We start from the raw sequence: 24,817 nt of genomic DNA, 5'->3' as shown, positions 1-24,817 counted from the left end.
TGGTTTCACACGCAAGCGCAGGAGGCACCGTTTCACCTCTACACTCCAGTGTTTTCCAAATTAAGAAGGTATGGGAAAATAAAATGAAGGGTTCCGCGACGGTTGCTGATATATATAAGACAAAACCTAGCTAAAAATTTGAATTATCAATTAAGAATTATGTACTTACTTATTAAAAATATTTCGTTGTATTAATTCGTTGTATAAAAATAGTTTATTACATCATTTGGATTACTTTTAATAGCATCATTTTTTCTGAATTAAGTAGGCGCGTACACACCCTTGGGGGGGGGGGGGGTTGTTTCAAGTCATTTATTATTTTTTTATTCAACGAATAATTCACAAGATTTAAGGATGCAACATTCTAATTATTTAATTATTATCTAAAATTATCTAAATAAAGTAATTAATTAAAAATTATCAGTTCTAAGATCAAGTTCAAGAAAGCTACAACTACAGTAAAATATCTTGGAGTGATCCGTGACGCCGGTTAGTAATTAAAGTAATACCTACTTTGATTTAAAATACAAACATCGATAGCCAATCGTAGCTCAATTTGGAAAGCGCTTCAGAGAGTATTGTAAGAGCCAATAGTTAAAAATTGTCGTAATTAGTATGGCAGCTTTAGCATAGTGGTCTATGTGCGTGGGCGCGATACCCGACAGATGCAGGTTCGATTCCTGCGGGGTGGTTTCCTATTGGTTATAATTTATTAAATACCTCTGTGGTTATAATATATTTTCTCAGAAGTGTTTTCAAAATTATGTATGTTCAATAATAAGAATGTTGTATAAAACAATAGAAAAAATCTTTTTGAAAAAAGTAAGAGGGCGCGATACCAGAGAGATGCAGATTCGATTCCTGCGGGGTGGGGTGTCTTACGAACGATTTTTTCTATTGGTTATAATATTATATTTTCTTAGAAGTGTTTTCAAAATTATGTATGTTCAATAATTAGAATGTTACATTCTTAAATCTTGTGAATTATTCGTTTAATAAAAAAAATAGTTAATTAATAAAATATGTGTTTCAATAATTTCTACCTTTGGCAGTAAAATTTAAATAAATTGTTGTCGACATCCGAAGTGTTTGGAATGATTGCGCGCGCGCGGGAGATTCAAAAGACGAATCATTCCATAACCATAAAGACAGAAAACGTTATTGCATCAAGCAGTTAATAGTTCAGTTCGTTGTAGTTTAGTGCAGCTGTTGGACGCATGCTTTCGAGGCGTTCACATTTTTTTGTTAAACAGTTTATAGGTAAAATGCGCGGTGTCCATAGAAATAACCATTGTTATAATGTTGACAAGTACTAGTATAATAATATATTAGTTTTAAATAATATTTTATTTTCTATTTCAAACTATTATTTCAGTGAATATTAAAAAATAAATAACGCATTAAAAATCCTTGGTATAATTTATAAATTATGTGGTAAACCTTCAAAATTTCAAAATAATAATAAAATAAATTTTAAAATGTCAAAGCCATCTAAAATAAAAATATAATTAATGTATTTGATTATTTATATTTGTAATATTATTGTGAAGGTGTGTTTTATCTCAGATTGTCAGAAATTTAAGTAAAGTTTGGCATTGTGATGTTTTTATAACGATAAAAATAACAATATCGGTGTCCCTTAAGTAATCATTTTTTTTAAGTCAGCAACACTAGCTACGAAGGGCTAAGGGTTATAAAATATAAATTACTTTATCCCTAATTCGGACTAATGAATTAAAAAATGTAAACACACATCAAATAATAAACATTTTTAGCGTCAAAATAATATAAAAATATTAGAATAATTTAAAATGTATTTTTTTTTTATAAGTACCGATCTATCAGAGATAAAAATGTTTTATTGAAATAAATTATCTTAATAACGTAGAAAATTGTTTATATTTTCAAAATTTCTAGTAATAATATTTTAACTACAAAACTTATTACCGTTAATTAATGTTTTGGGTTTGGGTGATTCAATTCTGTCATTATGTCATACTTTTAGGGAAATAAAAAGTAAACAAAACGACTGGCAACATTAGAAAAGGATATCCGATGAAAACTGACGTAACAGATATCGGCCGATCAAATCTGGCACGAATTCGATTATAAAATACTCATATTATGCGTTTGCATAGTTATGAAACATGTGAAAAATACGATATAACAATGAATGATTTAAAAAACCGGTTTAGCCGCAGCAATGTGTCTGAGATGAAAGTGAAATGAAATGGTATGCGATAGCTATGCCGCGAGTAACGTGAACTCGACTGTCAGCGAAAGTAAATATTACCTCGCTAACCTACATAGTAAAATTTCTCTTTTCGAAGAAGTACCAACCAGTCTTCTACTAATATAATTATAAAAAATAAACAATACCACTCGATAATTAATGTGTGTTACAGTATAACGATGCACAATGCATTTCGAGCTATTTTTGTAGCAGTGAAAGTGGTGAAAGATTATGAAAAATCGTTACGTGCTGTCAAAAATTTTGTTTTAATAAAATGTTGTGATTTTTAGGTTCCCTGCGTATATTGTTTCATGTGAAAAAATACCTCAATGACAAGAAAAACTACGTAAATTAAACACCATGGATGAAAAAGGCAAGTACACATCACTATAATCGGATTAATCAAACGTAAAAAATAATATTATGTAAAGATGAATTATATTATGGTGTTCAAAAATAGAACCATTTTTTAAAAAAGGAATAGTTGGTAAATGTGGATACATGAGTGTCTATACAAGGAATACAGTCTAAAATGAATTTCAAGTTATACACATTTATATTTTTATAAAAATCGATTTTTTTTAAATAAATATAAAAAATATTAAAACGATGAATTATTCAAAAATCTAAACATCAAAAAATTGAAAACTTAGTTGACTAAATTTTAATAATAAATCTGACCATAAAATAAAAAGTAATAATAATAAGATGTGACCCTGCAACGAATTCACGTTTCATTACATTTTTTTACAATTGTAAATTGTAAAAAAAATAATCTTTTAATGTTTTCAGATACATATCTATTTATTAATTAATACAGTTGAAATTGTAAATTATCAACAAAAAAAATCTCCCTTGTTTACATTATTGTATATTAAAAAAAATAGTGTACTTATATGAGTTATATGCATGGCCCCCACATCCTGAAGCGGGCCCCCAGGGTAGGATCTTTGAAGGGCCCCCTACCTATCGCTAAAGATAAAGGCTGTGTGACGCTTTACAGTAGCGTTTTCCAAGTGGTGTACGCGGTAAAATTAATGTGTACCCATATTTCGAGTGCTTAAAGTCAGATCAAACAACGTTATGTCAATCTTTTCTAATTTCTTATTAAATCGTAAGTAAAGTTTAACGCTAACTACATAAGTTACCCTTATTTTCATATTTTTAAAAACTATCCCTATAAATCTGAACATCATCATAAGCAAGATAAATGTAGGTACAATACACAATAAATTATAAAATATTAACATTAGGTTTTAAATAAACATTTCCCTTATTGAGTTACAAGAATCTAAAATAACGATTTTTGGCTCTCCTGTAAAGTTGCACTTTTGTAGATAGTGTTGTTTGACAGTTGATTTAGTGTTTTCTGTTTATTTGAATTCATCTTTTTTTTGCATTCGAGAGAATTTTTGATGTGTGTTTAAATCACTTATCTGGTCGATTCGCCACGCCGGGCCCTTCCTGAGCCCGGGCCCCTAGGTATTTGTATGGTTATATGTATTCATATTTTAGTACTTAGGTACGTAGTTTCGCGTAAAAATGTAGGTAATTAATTAATAAATATGCACCCACCTACATAATTGAGATTCCCTATAAGTAAATTAATATATTTAAAAAAAAAAACCATGTAAAATATCTGAAATTATTAACACTATATACCCCTCTACCTTAATGAGAGTATAAAAAAATTAAAAACTATACAAAGTTACCGCAAAATATTAACAAAATTAGATAAAATTAACTACATTCTATGTGATCCACATAATTTAATAACGGTCATGACCGGTTTCGTCCTCTTATTTAGACAATATCAACAGGTCGGCCATGTTGAAAATACGTAAACGAAATCTTTGATTCTGATTATTGTTATTGAGTAAATTGTGTGTGCTTTATTAACGGCCCACGTGCTCGTCGTAGGTCAAAATTGAGTTTTTATTGTATTTTCAAACCATGATCCTGGACACTCCTTAAACGTTGTAGATAATCTATTTATATAATTTTGAAGCCTTATTATCCTTTATAGTTATTTTAAACATTTGATGACTGCATAAAGTATTTTTGTTACATAAAATAGTATTCTTTTAAACCTCTCGTTCTAATGTTTTAGAATATAGTCATATTTCGGTACATACCTAACTGTGCAGTGGTGTTAAGATTTTTTACATTTATTAATTTTTAAACGCATTTATAAAACCATTGTAAAATATTCACGATAAAAAATTATACTGATAATCTCTGTGATCCCAAATTTGACAAGAATTAGGCATTTTATTATTCAAAAGATCGGCAAGATTAACACATTTGAAGATGATTCTAAAGATACTTATTATAAGCTATGTCTTTGACCATTCAAGTGTGATAAACATCTTATGACTAATGATTGCTTTATAATAATTATTGACCTAAGAATAAGGTAGTGTTTTTTTGAAATACGCCATTTCTTTTGTCATTCCCCTGTGGTTAAGCTACAACATACGGCCGTAGCCATAAATTGACAAACTATAATTGAAGTAGGGAGTAAAATTATATTGATGCGCGTGTTCGAACATGTACCGTTTAAAAAAAAATAAAAAAAAATTCGGTTAGGTACATGTTCAAACACGCGCGTTAACATAATTTTACTCCCTACTTTAATTATAGTTTGTCAATTTATGGCTACGGCCGTATGTTGTAGCTTAACCACTGGGGAATACCAAAAGAAATGGCGTATTTCAAAAAATGTGCCCCCTTAAGTTATATCTTTCGATACAAAAAAATACAGTCATTATTATTTATTTATATAAAACATTGTGGACATAACAAATCTAAATTCAAGACGTACACAACATGAGATTGACATTATAACAAATATTTCAATATAGAATATAATAATAACAGAAAAACAAATTAAATCAAAACATACTTAAGTACAATTTAACACAGAAAAATAAAATTTTGAAAACAAAAAACATACAATTTTGCACAGAAAAATAAAGTTTCAAAAACAAAATGCAAAGTACATCACTGAAAATGTCTATGAGCGGAATGCACAATCTAAGATTTCGTTCCTAAGGATAAGTCGCCGAAAAGCATGACTTAACTATAGACAATCCTGAGTATAGAGTTAAGGAATCCTTAACCATAGACTACTTTTGTTATGAACACGCCCCCTTCTGTATTACCATTTACCACTGACAGCTGCTGTCAAAATAAATTCACATGTCTATAACACAGTCCATACACTCAAATTCATTTGACAATGTATCTCAATATGGATATTGATAGTGTTAATTCGTTTGGCATGTACTTGCAGAATATTATTTTATTTTTATACGCCAGCCCGCAGAAATACAAAATACCAGATGAAGAATGACACTTGATGCTAGTGTTACCATGTTAAAAAAAAATCTTGTGGTGCCTGTGGAATCACGTATAATGACTTATAACGGAAACATTAGAGTATTATAATTAAATATTAATATGTATTTATAGTTATTGCATTTATAAAATGCAGTTGTCATATTTTTGTCATCGTTTAACGATTATAAAATAATTTACCTAATTTACCTAATGAGAATTTTTAAATATGGTATTATTTTCAATAAAAATGATCTTAACTAAGGACAGTGTTTCTGCATAGTGTTTTCTGCTAAGGAAATTTTAGTTATGACAAATGTTTCTGCATTCCGCTCTATGTCTTTAGGGAGCGCATTTACTAATCTTGCACCCGTCGCTAATGGTGCCTGATAGGCTTGACACGAGGAAACGGTTCCAATCCAGAATAAATCATGGCTGCAAAAATCTCAGCCAGAGTTGGTGCGACACAGATACGAAAGATTGTGTGTATTGGTGAATTTCTGAAGAATACAGTATTCTTTTACAGGCGTCTGTGTTTTCCTTAATGCGCCTCAACTCTGGTTGCGCGACCTTGTACCAATGGACCAGCGACAAAATGTATACAGAAGAACCTCGATTATTTTTTTACACCGTTTTTATTAGCTCGTATTCTTGTTTGTCCGGTACAAATCTTGAAATCGATTTTTAACTAACTTCCCGACTAGCTAGACATTTTAAACTTTTATAATATATCAGAACACGATGCCAATGCATTCTTTTAATACTTTTAGCCATCTTTAAGCAGAATTGAATCCATTTTCAGTTAATTCTGTTTTGTATGGAAAGTTATTTCATAAAAAATCGTTACAAGTAAAAGACTATTATTGGTTGCTAAGGGGTTGGTCCTAGCAACTAAATTATTAATGTATACGTGCGTTACTATGGAAATTAAAATAAAATGTCAAAATGACCTTTCAGTATTCTATATTTGTTTGTTTGTTTGTTTGTTTTTTATTTACTTCATAATTATGAAGTACAAGTTTGAGCATATTGAGCATAATAATTCAACAGAAAATTTAAAAACGTTGTATATAAAAAGTTCTTTTTATCTTGTAATTATTTATTTCTATAATAATATTATGATCATCAGTTTCGTATGAATAAAATGAACGATTTAAAATATATGTACCTAATATAATAAATAAGATTAAAACTTTCTACAATTTTTGTGAAAAATGTTTATTCCGAAAGTAATAGATTGTATTCTTAATTGTTTTTCGATTATCCGTCAGACACGCACAGAAAAATGGTTCGGGAGGGTTCATTTTGAAAAACTATCCATTTTTTTATTATTATTGAATTCTGATGTGCCGGAAGGGGTGTGTGCGCACAGGGTGGCGGTGTTTACCCGGCTTCAGCGGTCGAAATGGAGAATTTTATGAACCGGAGCGCTCGATAATTTTCCGAAAATATTAACATATCTGTCGTATTTTATACATGTTTTTTTTTATATTAATATAGTTAGATTTTTTATTAAGTAGGTATATGACATACATAGATCAGACTTTTTCCACGAGACGGTGCGATAGGTACTGTCGGGGATTTCATAGACCGGAACTGCGCTTCGGTCCATTTCGAGGCCTGCTCCGCTTACTACTTATATAACTTTTCCGCGTCTCAACCGCGGAATACTATTGTTGTTTTTATTTAATAAAACGCATTTTTTTTATAGTACTTATTCCACTTTTAATTAATATATTAGGACCGGTTTCGTCCGCCTCAGTGGTGTCCCACTGAGTACTATAAAAAAATTGCGTTTTATTAAATAAAAACAACAATACAATGCAGTTCCACCATGCATTGACAGTTAACAAAATAAAAGAAATCGCGGAATACTAGGTAATTCTAATAACCGGGTACATTCCTCATACCCAGACACTTCACACTGTCTAGCGATGAATAAGTGGCAAGTAAGTTCACCTAAGGGCGATTACCTACGAGTTATTGCGATTCCACATGTGATTATCAAATGCGCGTGGCTTAACGGTCATTATTATTAGGATCGTTAGTGTACCTTTGTGTCCTCCGCGCTGTCTTGTATTTCAGACAGTATTCGACGCCCTAGATCAGCGTTTCTTCGCCTTTTTGATCTGCAAAATTTTGGTTCGCGACCCAAGATAAAATAAATAAAATAACACGAACTGACAAAAATTCATTTTATTTTAATAATACTGAATACAGTTTTGGTAAACAACATTAACGTTAACCTTGGCTTTAGATAAGCTTTGAGAGGTCATCAAAGTTTGGTGTTATATCAGACAGGCTGCATCTTGAGTCTTCTTCTGACTGCAGTCTATTTTTTCGATATTTTGATTTAATTACACTCAAAGCATAAAATCCGGAAATTGATTAGTTTCGACCACTGCGATCGCGTGAAATCTCAACGTCAAACAGTGTTGCCAGAATATTATTTTCTATATACTTCGCGACCCACTAAATATACCAATCGACCCAATTTTTGGTCGCGACCCATAGGTTGAGAAACGGTGCCCTAGTTGGTTGCACCAATTTATGAGTGCCACAGTTCTTCCAGTGGTTGCTGTTCGGATTTGTTCATCCCCAATTAGTCCGAATAATGGAGGCATGCCCCCCACATCCTAAAACGGGCCTCCCGGCCAGGATCTTTGGCGGGCCCCCCTACCTATCGCTAAATTTAATGGCATGTGTGACGCACAACAGAAGCGTTTTCAAAATTGTGTTAGAGGTAAAAGTAAGGGCCTTCGGTTTATTTTTAGGGATTTTTGTATCATCTATTAATACATCTACTTGAATTATGTAGTTGTCAAGTATCGACGCAAAACAATAAAAATGCATCTAACGACTTCATTTTTTAAATGTAAAATTTTCCCTTGTGAAATAGCGCCGCCGGCGACTTTTTTTACCTACTATTAGAACAAATTTGTGATGTGTGTTTATCTTAAATATCTGATTGACCCGTCACGCCGGGCCCCCCCCTGAGCCAGGGCCTGTAGGCTAGTGCCCTGTCAGCCCCCCCCCCTTGTGGGGGCCATGAATGAAGGTTCTACTAATCTACTGTATATAGAGAAAATACGATTTCGGAAATTATAATATGTACCAAGCTGAGCACTTATATTATTAATGAGTTGAGTTGAGACCACTTAACATGTTTTATCCAAAGGTGCTGCAGATTGAGTTTGTTTACAGTGTTGGTATATTATGATAGTGATGCTGAAAATGTAAATTACATACTAAGCTAATAAATAAATTAGCTGGACATCATATTTTCTCATTGCAGGATCTCTTTTGGGCACTGACAGTTATTTTATATGGCCACACTGAGATAAGAACACCGTTAATATAATTCATATTACAAGTTTAAAAAGCCTTTCGGAACATCTCTAAAACATTATTATTATGTAGGTACCTATTGGACAAAATATCTTGATAAAATGTTAGTCATCATTATCATCATCATCAGCCGTGGTCGATCCACTGCTGGATGAAAGCCTCCCCTAGCTCCCTCCACTATTAATTATTATCGGTCCCTAGTCTGAATCATTTATGTTCAATAAAGAATACTATACAGAACGCACCGGAGCGCCGTTCCGGTTCATAAATTCTATAAAAATATCGCTCCGCCTCGTGGAAATATTTATTTGACAGTCTGAGCGAGATATGCCATATTATAATAAAAAATCGAACACACTTATTTTTATAAATACACATATATTAATTATTTAACTATGTTAATATTTTTGTAAAATTATCGAGCGCTCCGGTTCGTAAAATGTTCGATTTCGAGCGCTGATACTATAATCTTATTCATTAAATAATAAACATATTTAATTAAAATATTTTTTATACAATTATTATTTAGAATTGTATTATCCATTAATTTCCATACAAACCGTGAACAGTTGGAAGTTTTCTGCAGGGTTTCGAATCGAAACTGAACCGAAAACTGAAAACCGGAAAACCGTTATTTTTGTCGGGACGAAAACCGGATCCGAATCGAAAAAAAAATATCGTTTTTTTCGGTTCGGTACATATTCGAACACACACGTTAACATGGTCTTACTCCCACTTCAGTTGTCGTAGGCGTAAAAATTAATCACTCGGAGCTGAACTGGAAAACCCGTTATTTTTTTCGGAACGAAAACCGGAACTGAGCCGATATAATATAGGTATATTTTTACTTGAACCGGAACGAAAAAAAAAAACGGTACAAAGCCCTGGTTCTGTCCACAAAAAAATACCACTTTACGTCGTAAGTAGGTACCTGATATTTTTGATAGAGAAACTTGATTCGATATAAATAAACAAGATTTCATGTGATAGATAAATAATTTTTGAAAAAATATTTATATTATGGAGTTCAAAGGGTTAAGTGATGAAGGAAGGAAATCATCAAAGCCATCCATTTAGACCAGGGGTTCACAAACTTTTTTGTCAAAGGGAAATTTTGAAATCAAAAATATTTTGTTCTTAAAAAACATAAGGCAAAAAAATTAAAAAATAAATTCATTGTGTAAACTTATATTGTTAAGTAAATATAATATATTATTATTACTCTTATTATTAAGTATAAAAAATATTATTTAAATTTTTTCACCATGGCGCTAAGTACCAAAAACATAAAAACTGACATTTTTATAGAAAAATGTTCTACATACCAACGCCAATAACTTCAACTATAGTCTAAGTGCCTCAAGCAAGTCAAAAAAATACAGCAAAATAATTAAACCTGTCGACGTTGTAAGTCCGTTGGCGTGTTTTATTTATAATGGTGTAAGTAGCACTGCAGTGGTCAACGGCATTCAATATAAAATAGCTGACGATGGTGTGTTGACACTTGCGAGTTCTTAATACCTAAAATTATAGAAGCTGCCGTGATTGCTTCACACTGTAAAACTACATTTTTCAAAAGTTCTGGTTCATGAAATTTTACTGCAATGACTCGGTATTTTGTAACTACAGGCAATACTACTTTTTGGTACTTAGAGCCTTATTTAATACACGTATTCATTGTGATTAATGCAATAATTGTTTGTTTGAAACTAAATCCTGCAATCTAGGCTCAAATTTTGTGGTGTGAATAAGTACGTAAAACAGATGCGATAATATGGTTGACTATTAATTGTGATTTTAAATTTGATTTATTAATGCTCATTGTAGAAAATGTTTTTTTCACAAATATAGATACTTCCAAATAAAGATGCCATTTATTTTGTTGAGCATGTTTAACTATATTTGGATATACCTCAAATGAAATTCCTTCGTAGAATTCAATTAAATATTCTTATCATGATAAGATGCTTTTGAGAGCTTAAGAGCGTACATAAGTGAAACGGCAAATAATTTTCAACTGTATGTGGAACGAAATTTCGGCCGCGTTGCCATTCGGAGAGCGATAGTCGACCTGTTTGCACGTCAATTTGCTTTGTGATGGCGTCGGAGGAATATATTCTTAAATCGTGTAAAGATGACTAAAAAACGTTCCGCAAGTACTTGAAAAAGAAAACATGTCAATGAATATACTATTATTATTACGAATATAATAATAAACATAACATTGAAAGGACGCATGTTGAATTTATATGACAAATTATATTTCGTTCGGCTCGCGTCATTTGCACAATCCGCGCATCGCCTAGTCACGATCTTTTTAGACCATGCCTCAGCTGAGGTATAGCCACGGGAACAGCGTCCGAGTTACATGAAAAGGGATCTTGGAAAACATTAAAATTCATTTAATTTTTCTTTTCAGAATAAAAAATAATACAGATTTAACATTTAAATCTTTGTGAACCCCTGATTAAGACTGTGGGAGGCCTTATGTCTTTTATATTATTCAGCCATGACATTGGCAAGGAGAGTAATTTCGTGACAATCTCGATTTCTCGAGAATCCTAAACCGGTATTATTGAATGAAAATGAAAAAAGTCGAGAAATCACAAACTCTAAAGTCAATGCTTCCAGCTGTGGCAAAGATACAAAATATTGGGCCCACCTCGAATGTTTAAAAAAAACATACAGGATCATTGTCGAAAATATGTCGCCGCGCAGGACTCGAATCTGCATCCATCGGATTGTGGCAAATGTGCTTTACCAATTTAGCCGCCACCTGCGCCCCACCCAAATTACGACGAAATTAACCAATAGTCATGTAACTGTGCAAGTGCTTCTCAATTTTTAATGTCATTGATTTTGGCTACTGGCTTAATATGTGGTGTCCATATGCATCAGTGGCGAAGGCTCCATAGTAGGCGATTATTTGAAGCCTACCTTCTAAGAAAAATAGATAGAAAGTATTTAAATTTCAATACTTAAATAAAACAACATGCGGGAATAATAATTAATAATGCGATAATTTAAAAAATTCATTTCTATTTGTTCAATCACGTCATATAAAGATAGAGTATTTTTAAAAATAATTAATAATTTTATCTCGTGATTATTGTTTATCATTTAATTCAGTCATAGAACATTAAATTTATAAGTATATATTTTTATTGTTTAATTGTTTGTCATATTGGGCTGTTGTTAGTCATTTTTAGGCGTATTTTACGTGTAGGTATAGGAAAATACATAATTTGTACTCATTGCTGAATTCTATATCGTCAATGAGCTATTGAAATTTCATCGATTTAGTGTGACGTTGACATTTATTAGTGTGTACCTATTCATCAGTAGTAATATCGTATTATCGTCTTATTTCCCGTGAGTATACCTGACAAGTGTGCTCTTTTTCTTTGATCTCCACAGCCTACCTCTTTCCAAAAGTCACCCTTCGCCACTGGTGGACATGGTCAAATAAGAGATTAAGATAGATAAATCCAGACAAATTTATAATGCAATATGTTGTTAATATCTTAATAATCGCCTAGTATGGAATCTTCGCCATTGCGATTCGCTGATTAATGCATAGTGCAGCTCGGTTATGGTAATAATTCTACGTATACTTCTGGTTTTTACAGTACCCATGTACTATTTTATAATAGACATTTCAAACACGTTGCTAATTAAATGGTTTGGCCTTCATCTTGCAATGTGATATTTTATTAATGAATAGAATAACTATAGATGATTGCGTGTAAACAAAGGTAAATTTATGCATTGCATTACATATTTCTTTAGAAAAAGAGTTCTATGGGTTTACAACTGCACAATGCACCATAATCTAGGGATATAATTATAAAAAGTAGATATGAAACACATAAAAAATTATGTGATGGTTACAAATTAATATGACAATATAGTACAGAGGAAGTGAGTTCTTATGTAATATGAATTTAAATTAATAAGAATAATTATTAGGTAAGCACCCGTATCGCCATAAGTATAAAAATTTAAGAAATCTATTGTAGACTCAATCCAACTTCATTCGTGAGAACTCCAACTAATACCGGCATATTCTAATAACTATTTTTTTACTTATAGTAATGTCACTATCAGCACTGTAGATTATAATTGGTATATTTTCTTATGCCTGTTTCAGACCTACTTCCGTTCGACGAGCATGTGAAACTGATACTTAACGAAAAGGCACTGAACGAGCCCTGCGATGAGTGCGATCCCGCAGACCTACAATCAGAATTTCCACCTTGGTTCAATTTGGAGAAATTTCAAAGGTAAATGAATTCACCAACATTCCTGCAAAGGGAGAGAGTAGTAATACTATTTAGACTTTTTAGCGGCTATATGCGGAACTACAAATCCCTTCACATTTTCAAGTACATATTAAATAAAGCCCCTGAACCCCGCTTCATTCCTTTACACTAGATACAGCATTATGAAACCACAGCAACGACAAAATAGTCATACAGCAGTGACATCTATTTCCTTTAAAAACTCAATGAAATCATAATATTATATTACGCTTGATATTATATTTCACTACATATACAGTCGAACTTGGTTATTACGAGGAAGATGGAACCGACTGAATTTGTTCGTTATAAGCATTACTCGTTATATCAGAGAATAGGTATTTTTAAATGAGTCGTCAGATAACACAAAAAGTCGCAATTCAAACAAAAATACACAATTAGAATTTTTCCCCAAAACAAGCATGGCAAGAAGTTGTTTATTGTAATAAACGCTGGTAGGTACCTACCGACTTCACAAACCTTGGATTTTTTACATGGAATTTCAACCATATGCGTGGATACTTTTTCAATATTGCTGGCGAAACAACCAATTAGGTAGGTACTTAGACACCTAGACTAGTGTCATATACGTAATCCGACCCCGGCGGCATCCTGTCCAGTCGGATTTCATTGCTTAGGGTCAAAATGTTTTTAAACAATCGACACATTAACAGTTTTAAGAAAATTTTTGACGATGTTTTAGCTTGGTATATCTGATAAGGAGCTCGTTGTAAAAGTGAAAAAACGTATGGAGAAAATCATAAACTAAAATGTGATATATCCGTGATCATAATAACCGAGCTCGACTGTATAATATATTTTAAAAATGATATTACATAGATATTTTTTATTTCAGGGGTCAGAGATACATCAAAGATAATGTATATGCACAACTACTCGTAATGCTAACTGGACTGGTGTGTGTTCTTTCCATTCCGAGTATTCTGGTAATTCTGGTGAAGACGCAGAAGTCTTCGACTGTCGTCAGCGCGTATCGAAGATACCTCTCTACCATTGATCACGTCCACAGCTGGTTCGAAGAAGACTTACAACCGGGCAGCAAGTAAGTCAATTTGGGACTTTATCTTAGGGCCTGATGCATGTATTGTTGAGGTTAAATAAAACTAACTATTTAACAACGTTATGCATAGAATTATGTAGAATAATAGAAAAGCAAAAGAGTGCTTAACATGGCAATGTTGCTTCCCGCGTTTAGTAGTGTCATAAAATATTAAAAACTGCACAATATAAATATAAATCGAAATTTAATATAAACTTTTTTATTTAATGTGTATGTACTTTATCAGTAATAAAATTGTAAATGCAGGCCATTGGAAAAAGTATTTTTTGAAGTTATACTTCTTTAGGCGCGTTTGGAAAATCAGATCAGAGTGTATTTTTGGCGTGTGACATGTAACACATAATTTATTTTTTCACACAAAAATAAACGCACTCGATTGGATTTCGAACCACCGATTGTTCGGTTATCAGCCGAACGCACTGCCTTTACGCCACAGTATGATACTCCAATCGTGACGATTATACAGTATAATATTATAGTTTAGAATTGTTCCGTTGCCTAGGCAGCGAATTTATTATTGTCAATAGCTTGCAATTCCGTACGTAAACAAACTATTAAGCTTCATAGTGGGAGTTGTTTCGTTAAAAATAAAAACAACGATAAATAATTATATAATTTAGTAATATAACTTAAGGTGTATAGAAATAAACCAACGGCGTTCCAATAAGCGGTCCTTTTTCTTGACTGTGTAATTTAACAAGATAATTAAGAGCTAGTCGAAGAATCTAGGTTATCACAAGTTTTGTTTTTGTTTTGTTTCGCCAAAGAAGTATTACTTCTAACGCGCGTACATAAGTACACACACCAATTTTTTTTTTTAACCATGTCCGATCCTAAGAAGACCATATGGACCTCCACGGGTGTGGGTTTGTATTAGCAGATTAAATTATTGTTTTTACGAGAAATTGATGTTAACCATTTGCTCAACCTGTTAGGTCCATACTCTGGGTCCAAACACTTTAAACTACATCTGATGACATTAAAAAACTACATCTAATTTTTTGTTGCCAGATGCGAACCCGGGACTCATTACACGACGGGCCCAAGTATTCCGAGATTAATTTGTATTCATTATTAATTGTTGTTTTTATTTAATAAAAACGACAATACAATGCAGTTCCACCATGAATTGACAGTTAACAAAATAAAAGAAATTCATTATTAATATAAAAATTTTGTAAATTATTAATTTCGGTTTTGGTTGCTGTTTGTGTAGATAATCAGAACCTACATACTTTGTCTAAAACTATATTTACTATTTCTGTTTACACAACATGAGGTGAAAAAGTGAAAAATGTCTTTCAATAATTCGCGTATGTCTGGTATTTAAATCAATTTTATATTAAACAGGTCCGCAAATAATCACATTAAATCCTCCAGATTATCAAGAAATACAAAAGTGCGCATATATAAAACATTGTTGAGACCAGTATTGTGCTACGGATCAAAGGCGTGGACATTAACTGACGGTGATTCCCAAAAGCTACAGATGTTTGAATGCAGAATCTTTTCCTCAATCTGCAAGGATAGCATCTTTCGACATGGCTACCAGAAACTCTATAAGCTCTTTGATGAGCCTGAAACTGTTTGTACGACCGATATATATGCATGAACAAGTACTGACAAATCCCCTCATGTTTAATGCAAACCAGAATGCGGAAAAACCATGACTTCGGTGATTTGCCATCAATGCTCTTATAGAAATGATGTTCTGCCACTAGTGGAGGTCACGTATATTTTTTTTTTTTTGATAATTCTTTTTAATTTCAGATCATGGCGATCCCTTCTGACAGTAAGAACGCGTCACCTACGGGCTAGCAAATCCTCTCTGAAGAAAGGAACTGGCCACATCTCCCAGAGAGATCTAGTTCTCACGCAATTCGGTTTCTTCGGGATGGGCCTCGTTCAGCCTAAGATGACCGGACTGCATTTCAACACCGACGAAGACCTGGAAGGCCTTGTTCACTTTTGGAGGACCATCGGGTACATGATTGGGATAGAGGATAAGTGAGTGATGCAAATAATACCCATTAACTTATACCAGGGCACTCTTTACGTAGAAAATCTCAATATTAAAGTGGACACGTTCGCAGAATACGTCAGACATAAATGCAAATTTGCAATTTGCTTAAAACGCTTATTACTACTCCACGATAGCCGAGCGGTAGCGTGTCGGCATGTAATGTCATGGGTCCCAGGTTCGAATCGAGGGACTGTCAAATCCAAATGTTGTTTTTTCAACCTGTGTTTGGACCCAGAGTAAGGACCGAACAAGTTAAGCAAGTGGCTAATATCCATTTCTCGTAAAAACAAAAATCTGTTAATACAACCTCCACCCTGTGGAGCCCCATATTATGATCCTCCTAGGACGTAGATCTTGGCCACCTCGTAATGAGGATTCTTAACAGACTTATTTTGTATGAGAAATGGATGTTGGCCACTTGATAAATCTAATATGTCCGCGCTCTGGATCCTAAACACACATTTAAAAATGACATGTAAATTTGCCAGAGGCGGAATTCAAACCAGCGACCCACGACTTCATATGTGGACTCTTTACCATTGCAGGCGGGCAGTATATTTGTACAATACAATATGCAAACACGTTAGCAGAATAGGACAATAATCTTATAGACACCTTTATTGTAATATTGGTTGTATTCATTTTCAACTCATCTGCATTATTTATCTGTTATACATAATGAGGCGCGCACACTTTGATTATATATTATTCATTTTTTAATACGGCGGTAGAGGGCAGGGCAATATCTGCCATTGACATCTGCATTTACTCCGGTTACTACTTATATCTTCTTATCGTTTCAACTGTGGACCCACAGTACCTTTCTGAGTACATTTGCCATACCTGGACACTTCGCACTTTGAGTCTAATGATAAACACCTGCAGGCCTATTCTAACATATCACTTAACATCAAAAAAAGGCTCATTGTGATAAATATATCACATTTATCATTTTACGTATTGTGACGGTTAATTATGTAAAAAAATTAACAGTCTGAACTGTCAAAGGGCTACTTTACTCACTACTCGCTGGCGTGTGGGCCGATCTGCGTCTGCGCAGTAGAGCGATAGTGGCGAACCTGCCGGTAAAAAAACAAACTACTCAATACGTCCTGTCAAATAGTACCAAAAATGACAGTTTCAACTCGCTTGCATGTTGGCTTATGAGCGAGTGGAAAGGTTTGTGTGTCATCATCACAATCGCACTAGCTGACTCACCCGCTTTTAAACTCGGCGACTAGCAGCTTGTAAAGTAATTCAATGTCATCGACGCTTTAAGTCGGTACTTCAGTGAAACGGCAAATAATTTTCTACTATAGGTGCGATGAAATTTTGGACTCGCTGGCAATCGGAGAGCGAACGTCGAGCTGTGAACACGTCAATTTATTTCGTGATGGCGACGGGGGTATTAATTCATAAATCGTGTAAAGATGACTAAAAAACGTTACCCATTTACTTGAAAAAGAAAACATGCCAATGAGTATATTATTGTTGTTACTAATAGAACAATAAACAAAACATTAAATGGACGCATGTTGGATTTATATGACAAATTTTATATCGTTCAGCACGCGTCATTTGCACAATCCGCGCATCGCCTAGCCACGATCTTTTTAGACCATGCCTCAACTGAGGTATAGCCTTAACGAAAAAAATTGTGAACCCCTCCTTTAAACGATAACTGTTTATTCCGAAATGCTAAAAATGCTCTGATTTTCAGGTATAATCTATGCAGGCCCTCGGTCGAGGAGACGATAAAGCTCTGCGAAATCGTAAGCAGTGAGGTCTTCAAACCCCGCATGGTCAACCCCCCAGAGTACTTCTTCTACATGGTGTCCGTCTTAATCGAAGGGATGTCTTATATCAACCCGTTCATTACAGAGGGCGCCTATCTGTACTTCATTTACCGCCTGTTGGGTGTGGAAGGTTTCAATTTTACAATAAAAGAAAAAGAAACCGCCAAAATTAGGGAGATGGAGAATCAGAACAACAACAGGGTGGAAAAGGTTATCGTACAGAACGGCGGTAAAGGTGACGGTTATAATTTGGTCACCGGTAAAAAATTACTCGGAGAAGAATTCTATGACAGTCTCGGCAGGTATAATAGAATTGTTCTCCGTTTAATGGTTGGAACATTTGAAAGAACTTTGTCTTCAAACTTTGGAAGGTCGTATTATAAGTATCAGATGGTAGTAACAAGGTTCTTGGTGAAGTATTTTCCCTTCCTCTGTTTCTGGCGGTTCGGTTTTAGGCATTCCTACGTTAATATGTTCGCCGAGGACGTACCGATGGCCGCTGAATTGAAGACGAATAAAGAAATGTTGGCAATACGGCAGTATTGAACTTTTCTTAGAGGGTTTTCTAGTCTAAATTGGGTGGATTTATTTATTAACAAATCTAAGATTAATCGAAAGACGCTTTTATATTATTTTACCGAGGCTTTCACTGCGAACTGCTGTCATATCGCCTCTTCTTTGGGTGAGAATCGACTATTCACACCCTCTCAGACCTATATGATTTTACCGAGTTTTCGTGTCATCCACAATGCCAAGGCACATTTCCAAGGCCGTCTATTAGTCAGGCTGCGGCACTAAATTGCGAGTTCTGATGGTAGTGTTTAGTTATTGCTTAAGTATAAATGCAATGCGGTAACCTGTTCGCAGTAGTTGAAAATCTTTGATTGTATATTTCGTTCATATTAATAATTAACGTATTACCATTTATTTTACATGTGCAACCATCATCATTTCCATAATGCATTATAAGCAATCATTGAAATTCAGTTTCATGCCGCGGCCTGACTATTATAGAGGGTCTTGGTACATTTTAGTCCTTCGGTGTTATCAAAGACATCTGAAAATCGCAGCTCCACTTTGTTTCGCTCAAATTTTGACCATCATACCTCTATGTGCGCAATGCACTGAACTGCACTGCATTCATCGCAGACCTGTGAATCGCTTTGTCCTGCAAGAGCATCAAATCTTTTACACATAGTGTTACCCAACCTTAGTCGAGCACATTTCTACTCAGAAATGACACTTCACTTTCTTCGGCAATCATACTTATTTGTTTTCATTGAACTAAAAATACAGATTGCAGATGGTATTGGTTAGTTTTTAAATTAAATCAAACCCTGCTTAAACCAAACCATAATAGATAAAATCGTCTCTGTTCTGGCAGAACACACTAACTGGAGAATACTAGTTTTGAGTAATTTGACTTTGAAGTTGTTAAAATGCTTGAAATAATGGTCTATCATGTGAGTTTATTAAGTAATCGTAAAAAGGATGACTTTAAAATAAAGACTGTTTATTTATTAAGAAGGTTTCCAGACGGTAAAGTTTGAAATAAGGAACATTTTGGTACTAACTCAATATGTCATTTTTGCGAATTAGTGTTTTCTGCCAGAACAGTGACGAAATTATATCATTAAACATACTTACATGGTTTTAGATATTTTATAAATAGAAGAATATTTTTTATTTATTATGTTTTGGCTTTTAAACACTGACCAACACCGTCTGCAATTTGCATTCTTAGCTCAATGTAAACAAATACGTTTGAAAAAGTTTAGTGTGCAGTATTTATATTAGATCTTAACAGCCTACCTCCACCCTTTGTCACTGGTGTGAGTCCATCAAGTTTAATTTTTAATTGTTTGTCGTTTCATTATTGGGTTTTGGAAAATTATGGAATGCATCCCTAATTTTTCAATGTAAGTTCAACATCGTCAGATGATAAAAGAAATAGATCATGCGCATCTACACAAAGCTGCTATCGAGGGCAGCTTATCATATTTATGTATTGAGGTATTATAATTATTGTTACAATAAGATAGCCGTCTAAACTGTCAAAACTCACTTTAAAAGTTAACACAGCCAAGAGAGATGCTGTTAAAACATGACACTTTTTGAGGAACCACCTCGATACATAAATATGATAAACAACCCTCGATAACCACCGATAGCTGCCTTGTGTATAGAATAGGGTTACATGTAAATTGTTCGTATTACATTTCACCGTGAGCTTTCTTATCGGACCGAGATGGAAAAATTACTCGTTCGTGGAGCATTTTAATGTGGCTTAAGCGTCGGCCTATAATGTCGTGGGTCGCAGGTTCGTATCCTGGGTCTGGCAAGTACGCATATTGTTTTTCAATTTGTGTAGAGTCAGAGTATGGACCCAATAGGTTGAGGAAGTGGCTGACATCTATTTCTCGTAAAAACAAAAATCTGTTAATACAAAAACCTCCACTCTGTGGAGGCCCATATGGTCTTATTAGGATCGGATATGGTCGATATAACACATAATCCTGTATATCGGCTATTTTCAATAATTTTTTGCCGCTGGCTTCCTGTAAACCAACAAGAACCGTGTTTTATTTAGACATGAATCAAAGAGGTTGGACGGTCTTTAATATACGACCATATATTTCCGATACAACATCCAGCGGAACTGCATATGTACGAATTTCCGGACACGATAGAATAGATGCGATGGTGACATTTATTTATTTACAATGTTTTATAGTATGATATAATTTTATTTATTGATTTAATGATATATTTTATAATATGTTAATTATTTTAATTAACCAGTGTTAATTTATTACTAATGATTATTTGGAATCATTCCAAAAATTATTTTATTTTAGTATTCTCACTGTTCGATCCATTATTCTTTCAGTTTAAACCTTTTGAGTCTGATAAATTTTATGTTATTTTAATTTTTTATGTGATATGATTGAAATTGTTTATTTTAAAAACTGCTTGTCTACATGCATAGTTATATTTATATGTAGATTTTACATGGCACAATAACCTAAAAGGCTTGCCATAGATCTGTACTACAGAAAAATAATAGAGTTAAATATTTTCTTTTTGCAAACAAACATATTGGTGAATTATTAGAAAATGTAAATGGTGAAATAAATTAATGATCTAGAAGTCAAACAAACAAAATGTCAAAGAAAATTGATTTTTCTTTGCTATAATTGTAGGTAAATATCGAGGGTATACTGACAGAAAGCATTATCTCATTAAAACAAGTTCTGAGATAATTGCAAAAAGGACTTTAATTTTTTTTTCAAAGCGTTCTCCCACATAGATTTTTTTATGATTTAAAAACATTTTTTCTACATTATAAAGACTAACCTTTATGGCAAACATAATATACGACATGTTACAAGTCCTGTATTTTGTATACGCAGAACGCATTAGGTCATTATCATGTTTTCTATCAGAATAAAAAAATAACAATATGATTTAATATTGTTTCTATTTTCTCACCATTATATCCTATGCCTTTGTGCGTTTTACCAGGACGTAGAGTGTAAAATTGTATACATTTTGGCATTTAAAACAGAAAAACAGCAAAAACTGAAATAATGCGTTCTGTCAGTATACCCTCGATATATTGTAGTAACTTGGTAAATAATTTATTAATATTTCAAAAGGTAGATACATTATAAATAGCCAAATATTTGATTTTGTATAAAGCAATGTATAAGAACAGCTGTTTTATAATATAATTATAATACTAACTAATCTATTCCCGGTATAAAGGATATTTTTCCAGTGTCTCTTTCAAGAAATATATTGCAATTTATTTGATGAAATATTTTTGGTTTTAATAAATCCACAACCTGTATACATCTCACCTCCCTATTAATTCAGCGGGTGAACGGAGAATAGATCATAATCACATCAAAAAATTCATGTGTTGGGTTGGGTCGAAGGTCAGAGGGGGCGAGATAGAGCTCCCTCCTGATGGACAGACCGAATCAATCACAGGTTTCATATTGACAAAAGCCCTGCATGCCGACAGATAGAGCTAAGCTGTCAGACGGCCAAATCTGCGTCATGATGTCCCGGTGAAGTTCATTGTTAAGGTATATGGCAGAAAATACTTTTTATTTTTTCTGTCATCGTTAGCATAGTTTACGGTACAGTAAATCCTCATTAATTCTAAATCAATAGGACTGATAATCTAAAAAAATCATATTATGAACAAAACAAACATTTTTCATTGCAATTTTATAACATTGATTCCATTCCCAATACGATAATTACTGTCAGATTATCATCAGTGGAGACTATTATGGTTCGTTCATTGAATTAGTAGAAATCCGCAATATAAATTTTAGTGAATATTTAGATTTAATTGTGTTATTATTAAAATATTAACCTTCCCCTTACTATGCTAAAAAATACTGTCTGTTTCGGTGATGTAGATCTTGGGTTACCGTATGAGATTGACAGTATTACAGTAGGTAAAAGGGAAATGTTTATTTTGGTAACATAAATAAGTCTAATAAGGTTTCATCATTATTTACTAATTGTTTTATCTACAAAATGATCAAAAAGACATCAAAACTTATTAAGTTTTTCAATACATTCATACAGCCTACAAGTAGCATCTTGATCTCACTTCTTACTTTCATCTCTTTCTCACAATTGAGTATGTCTTTCTTTGTCGCATATACTTTTAAATCCATCTCTTTTGTTCGTAATAAAATGCGACACTCTGTTTACAATGTGCATTTATAATAACTTGTGACAGGTAAATGAAATTATTTTTTCAAAAATCTTTAAAATCAGAGTATGGACCTAATACAGTGGTCGGCAAACCGCGGCTCGCGAGCCACACGTGGCTCTTTGGCCCCTTGAGTGTGGCTCTATCACAAATGACCACGTATGGACTAAAACAGTGAAAGATAAATCAGTCAAAATGTCACCGATTATAACCAATCAGCATATCGAAGATCTTAAATTGGTTTCAACTTTATTAATAGTAGTTGACGAGTTTTGTGACATTAATGATACAGGACAAATTTGTACGATTTATTTCATCTACAGGTAATAAAGAAGAACTTTTAGGACTATGGCCTCAAATATTTGCCTCAGATATTGCAAATGCTGTAATTGAGTGCATGGAAAAACGTCATATTCCACTCGATAAAATTGTGTCAATTTCAACAGATAGGGCGATAAGTATGACCGGTGTAGGAAAAGGGTTTGTTACTATTTTGAAAGAAAAAAATAAGCATATTGCATCATTCGTCAAAAAGCGCTTTGTGCGCAGACATTTCCAAAAGAAATTTGCAAAGTTAGCTCTTAATTATCGCCAATTTTTTTTTTAGTTAGTTTAGTATGCAGATCTTCTGCTGCATAACAGGGTACGTTGGTTATCAAGAGAAAAATGTTTTAAAACGATTCGCTTCCTTATTAACAGATATTAAAGCATTTCTCCTTGAGAAGGGTGTTTGTTCACTATCCAGAAATATGGTAACGGACAATCAGTTGATCCAAAAATTCTATTTCATGGGAGACGTTACGTCTCATCTAAATTAGCTTAATCGTAAACTGCAGGGGGAAGGAAACACATTTTTTCGAAGTTAGAAGAAGTTATTAAATATTCCTTTTTGCTTAAGATTTAGAAAGAGAATCTTCGATTCATTCAAAGCCTGCTGAAACATCGCTACGAAAATAATTCTGATTTTGACATTTGCTATTTCAAAACATAAACAAAACAAAATATGAGGGAAGCTTTTCTCACCAGGTTTCAGGAATTCAGAAACAGCAAAGCGACGTTAGTCTTTGTTAAAAAAACCTCTTAATCTACGGTAACAGAATTATTTATTTCTCCCTTTAATGTTGACATTGGCAACTTTTAAATTTTGAAATGCAACTGCTGAATTTAAAAAATGAACGTCTCTGTGCTGATATAGACATATTGGAGAAAAGCAAATATGAATATGGTTCATAGCACAAGTACCTAGTCTTCTTTGAAAGACCTGGAGAAGGAAGACGTGATGATTTTTAACACCTGGAATAGTATTCTTGACTCATATGTCCTATTGAAAAAACTATCGTTTGCTGTTCTTTCCCTTTCCGGTTCTACATATTCATGCGAACAATCTTTTGCAAGCATGAACCTTATCAAGAGTAAGGTCGTCTTATTGATTAAAACATGGAATCGTGCCTAAAATTAAAAACAACAATATACAATCCTGACTTACCCAAACTTTTCAAGGAGATGGAAGGCAATTGTTAATTTAAAGAGAATTTATGACTTATATTTTTATCAATAAATAAGATCATTATTAAATAAGACATCAAATTTTTTTCAATGTACCTACCTATAGTTTAATTAAGACTTAAAACTTTAATTAAAGTTTATTAAGTCAATAATCAGTGTACCTACATCTATAGTTTAAGTTGAAGAAATTTGGCTCTTCAAAGAAATCGCAATCGTTGTACTGTTGATATTTGGCTCTCTTGACTAACGAGTTTGCCGACCACTGATCTAATAGGTTGAGCAAGTGGCCGACATCCATTTCTTGTAAAAAACAAAACCTGTTAATACAAACCTCTACTCTGTGGAGGCCCATATGATCCTATTAAGATCGGTCATGGTCGGATATTAAATGAAATCTGATGGATATCTATCAATCATCTTATTTTCTGGATAATACTACCGATTTTGAAAAT

At 33.3% G+C, this 24,817-nt stretch overlaps 1 protein-coding gene across 1 annotated transcript; it reads left to right on the top strand.

Annotated features, from left to right (window-relative positions):
• Window positions 1-1,889: 1,889 nt before the first annotated feature.
• LOC147069786 (uncharacterized) lies at window positions 1,890-23,649 on the top strand. The gene is made up of 7 exons (XM_085950517.1): window positions 1,890-2,282; window positions 2,524-2,606; window positions 13,071-13,203; window positions 14,078-14,284; window positions 16,073-16,309; window positions 18,046-21,337; window positions 21,747-23,649. The coding sequence occupies exons 2-6, from the start codon at window positions 2,594-2,596 to the stop codon at window positions 18,665-18,667; spliced, it is 1,212 nt and encodes a 403-aa protein (XP_085806643.1). The 5' UTR covers window positions 1,890-2,282; window positions 2,524-2,593; the 3' UTR covers window positions 18,668-21,337; window positions 21,747-23,649.
• Window positions 23,650-24,817: the final 1,168 nt, after the last annotated feature.

Source organism: Rhyacophila brunnea, unplaced genomic scaffold (assembly GCF_057557595.1).
Source record: "Rhyacophila brunnea isolate RB1 unplaced genomic scaffold, BYU_Rbru_1.0 scaffold_23, whole genome shotgun sequence".
Classification (NCBI taxonomy): Eukaryota; Metazoa; Arthropoda; class Insecta; order Trichoptera; family Rhyacophilidae; genus Rhyacophila; species Rhyacophila brunnea.
The sequence above is the reverse complement of the archived record's forward strand: the minus strand, read 5'-3'. Positions and strand labels throughout refer to the sequence as shown.

What these genes read in the sequence shown, in the direction of transcription:
- LOC147069786 (XM_085950517.1), top strand. An exon ending in GACTTACAACCGGGCAGCAA is followed by an intron (nt 14,285 to 16,072) that starts GTAAGTCAATTT and finishes TTTTAATTTCAG; the next exon opens with ATCATGGCGATCCCTTCTGA. An exon ending in ATGATTGGGATAGAGGATAA is followed by an intron (nt 16,310 to 18,045) that starts GTGAGTGATGCA and finishes TCTGATTTTCAG; the next exon opens with GTATAATCTATGCAGGCCCT.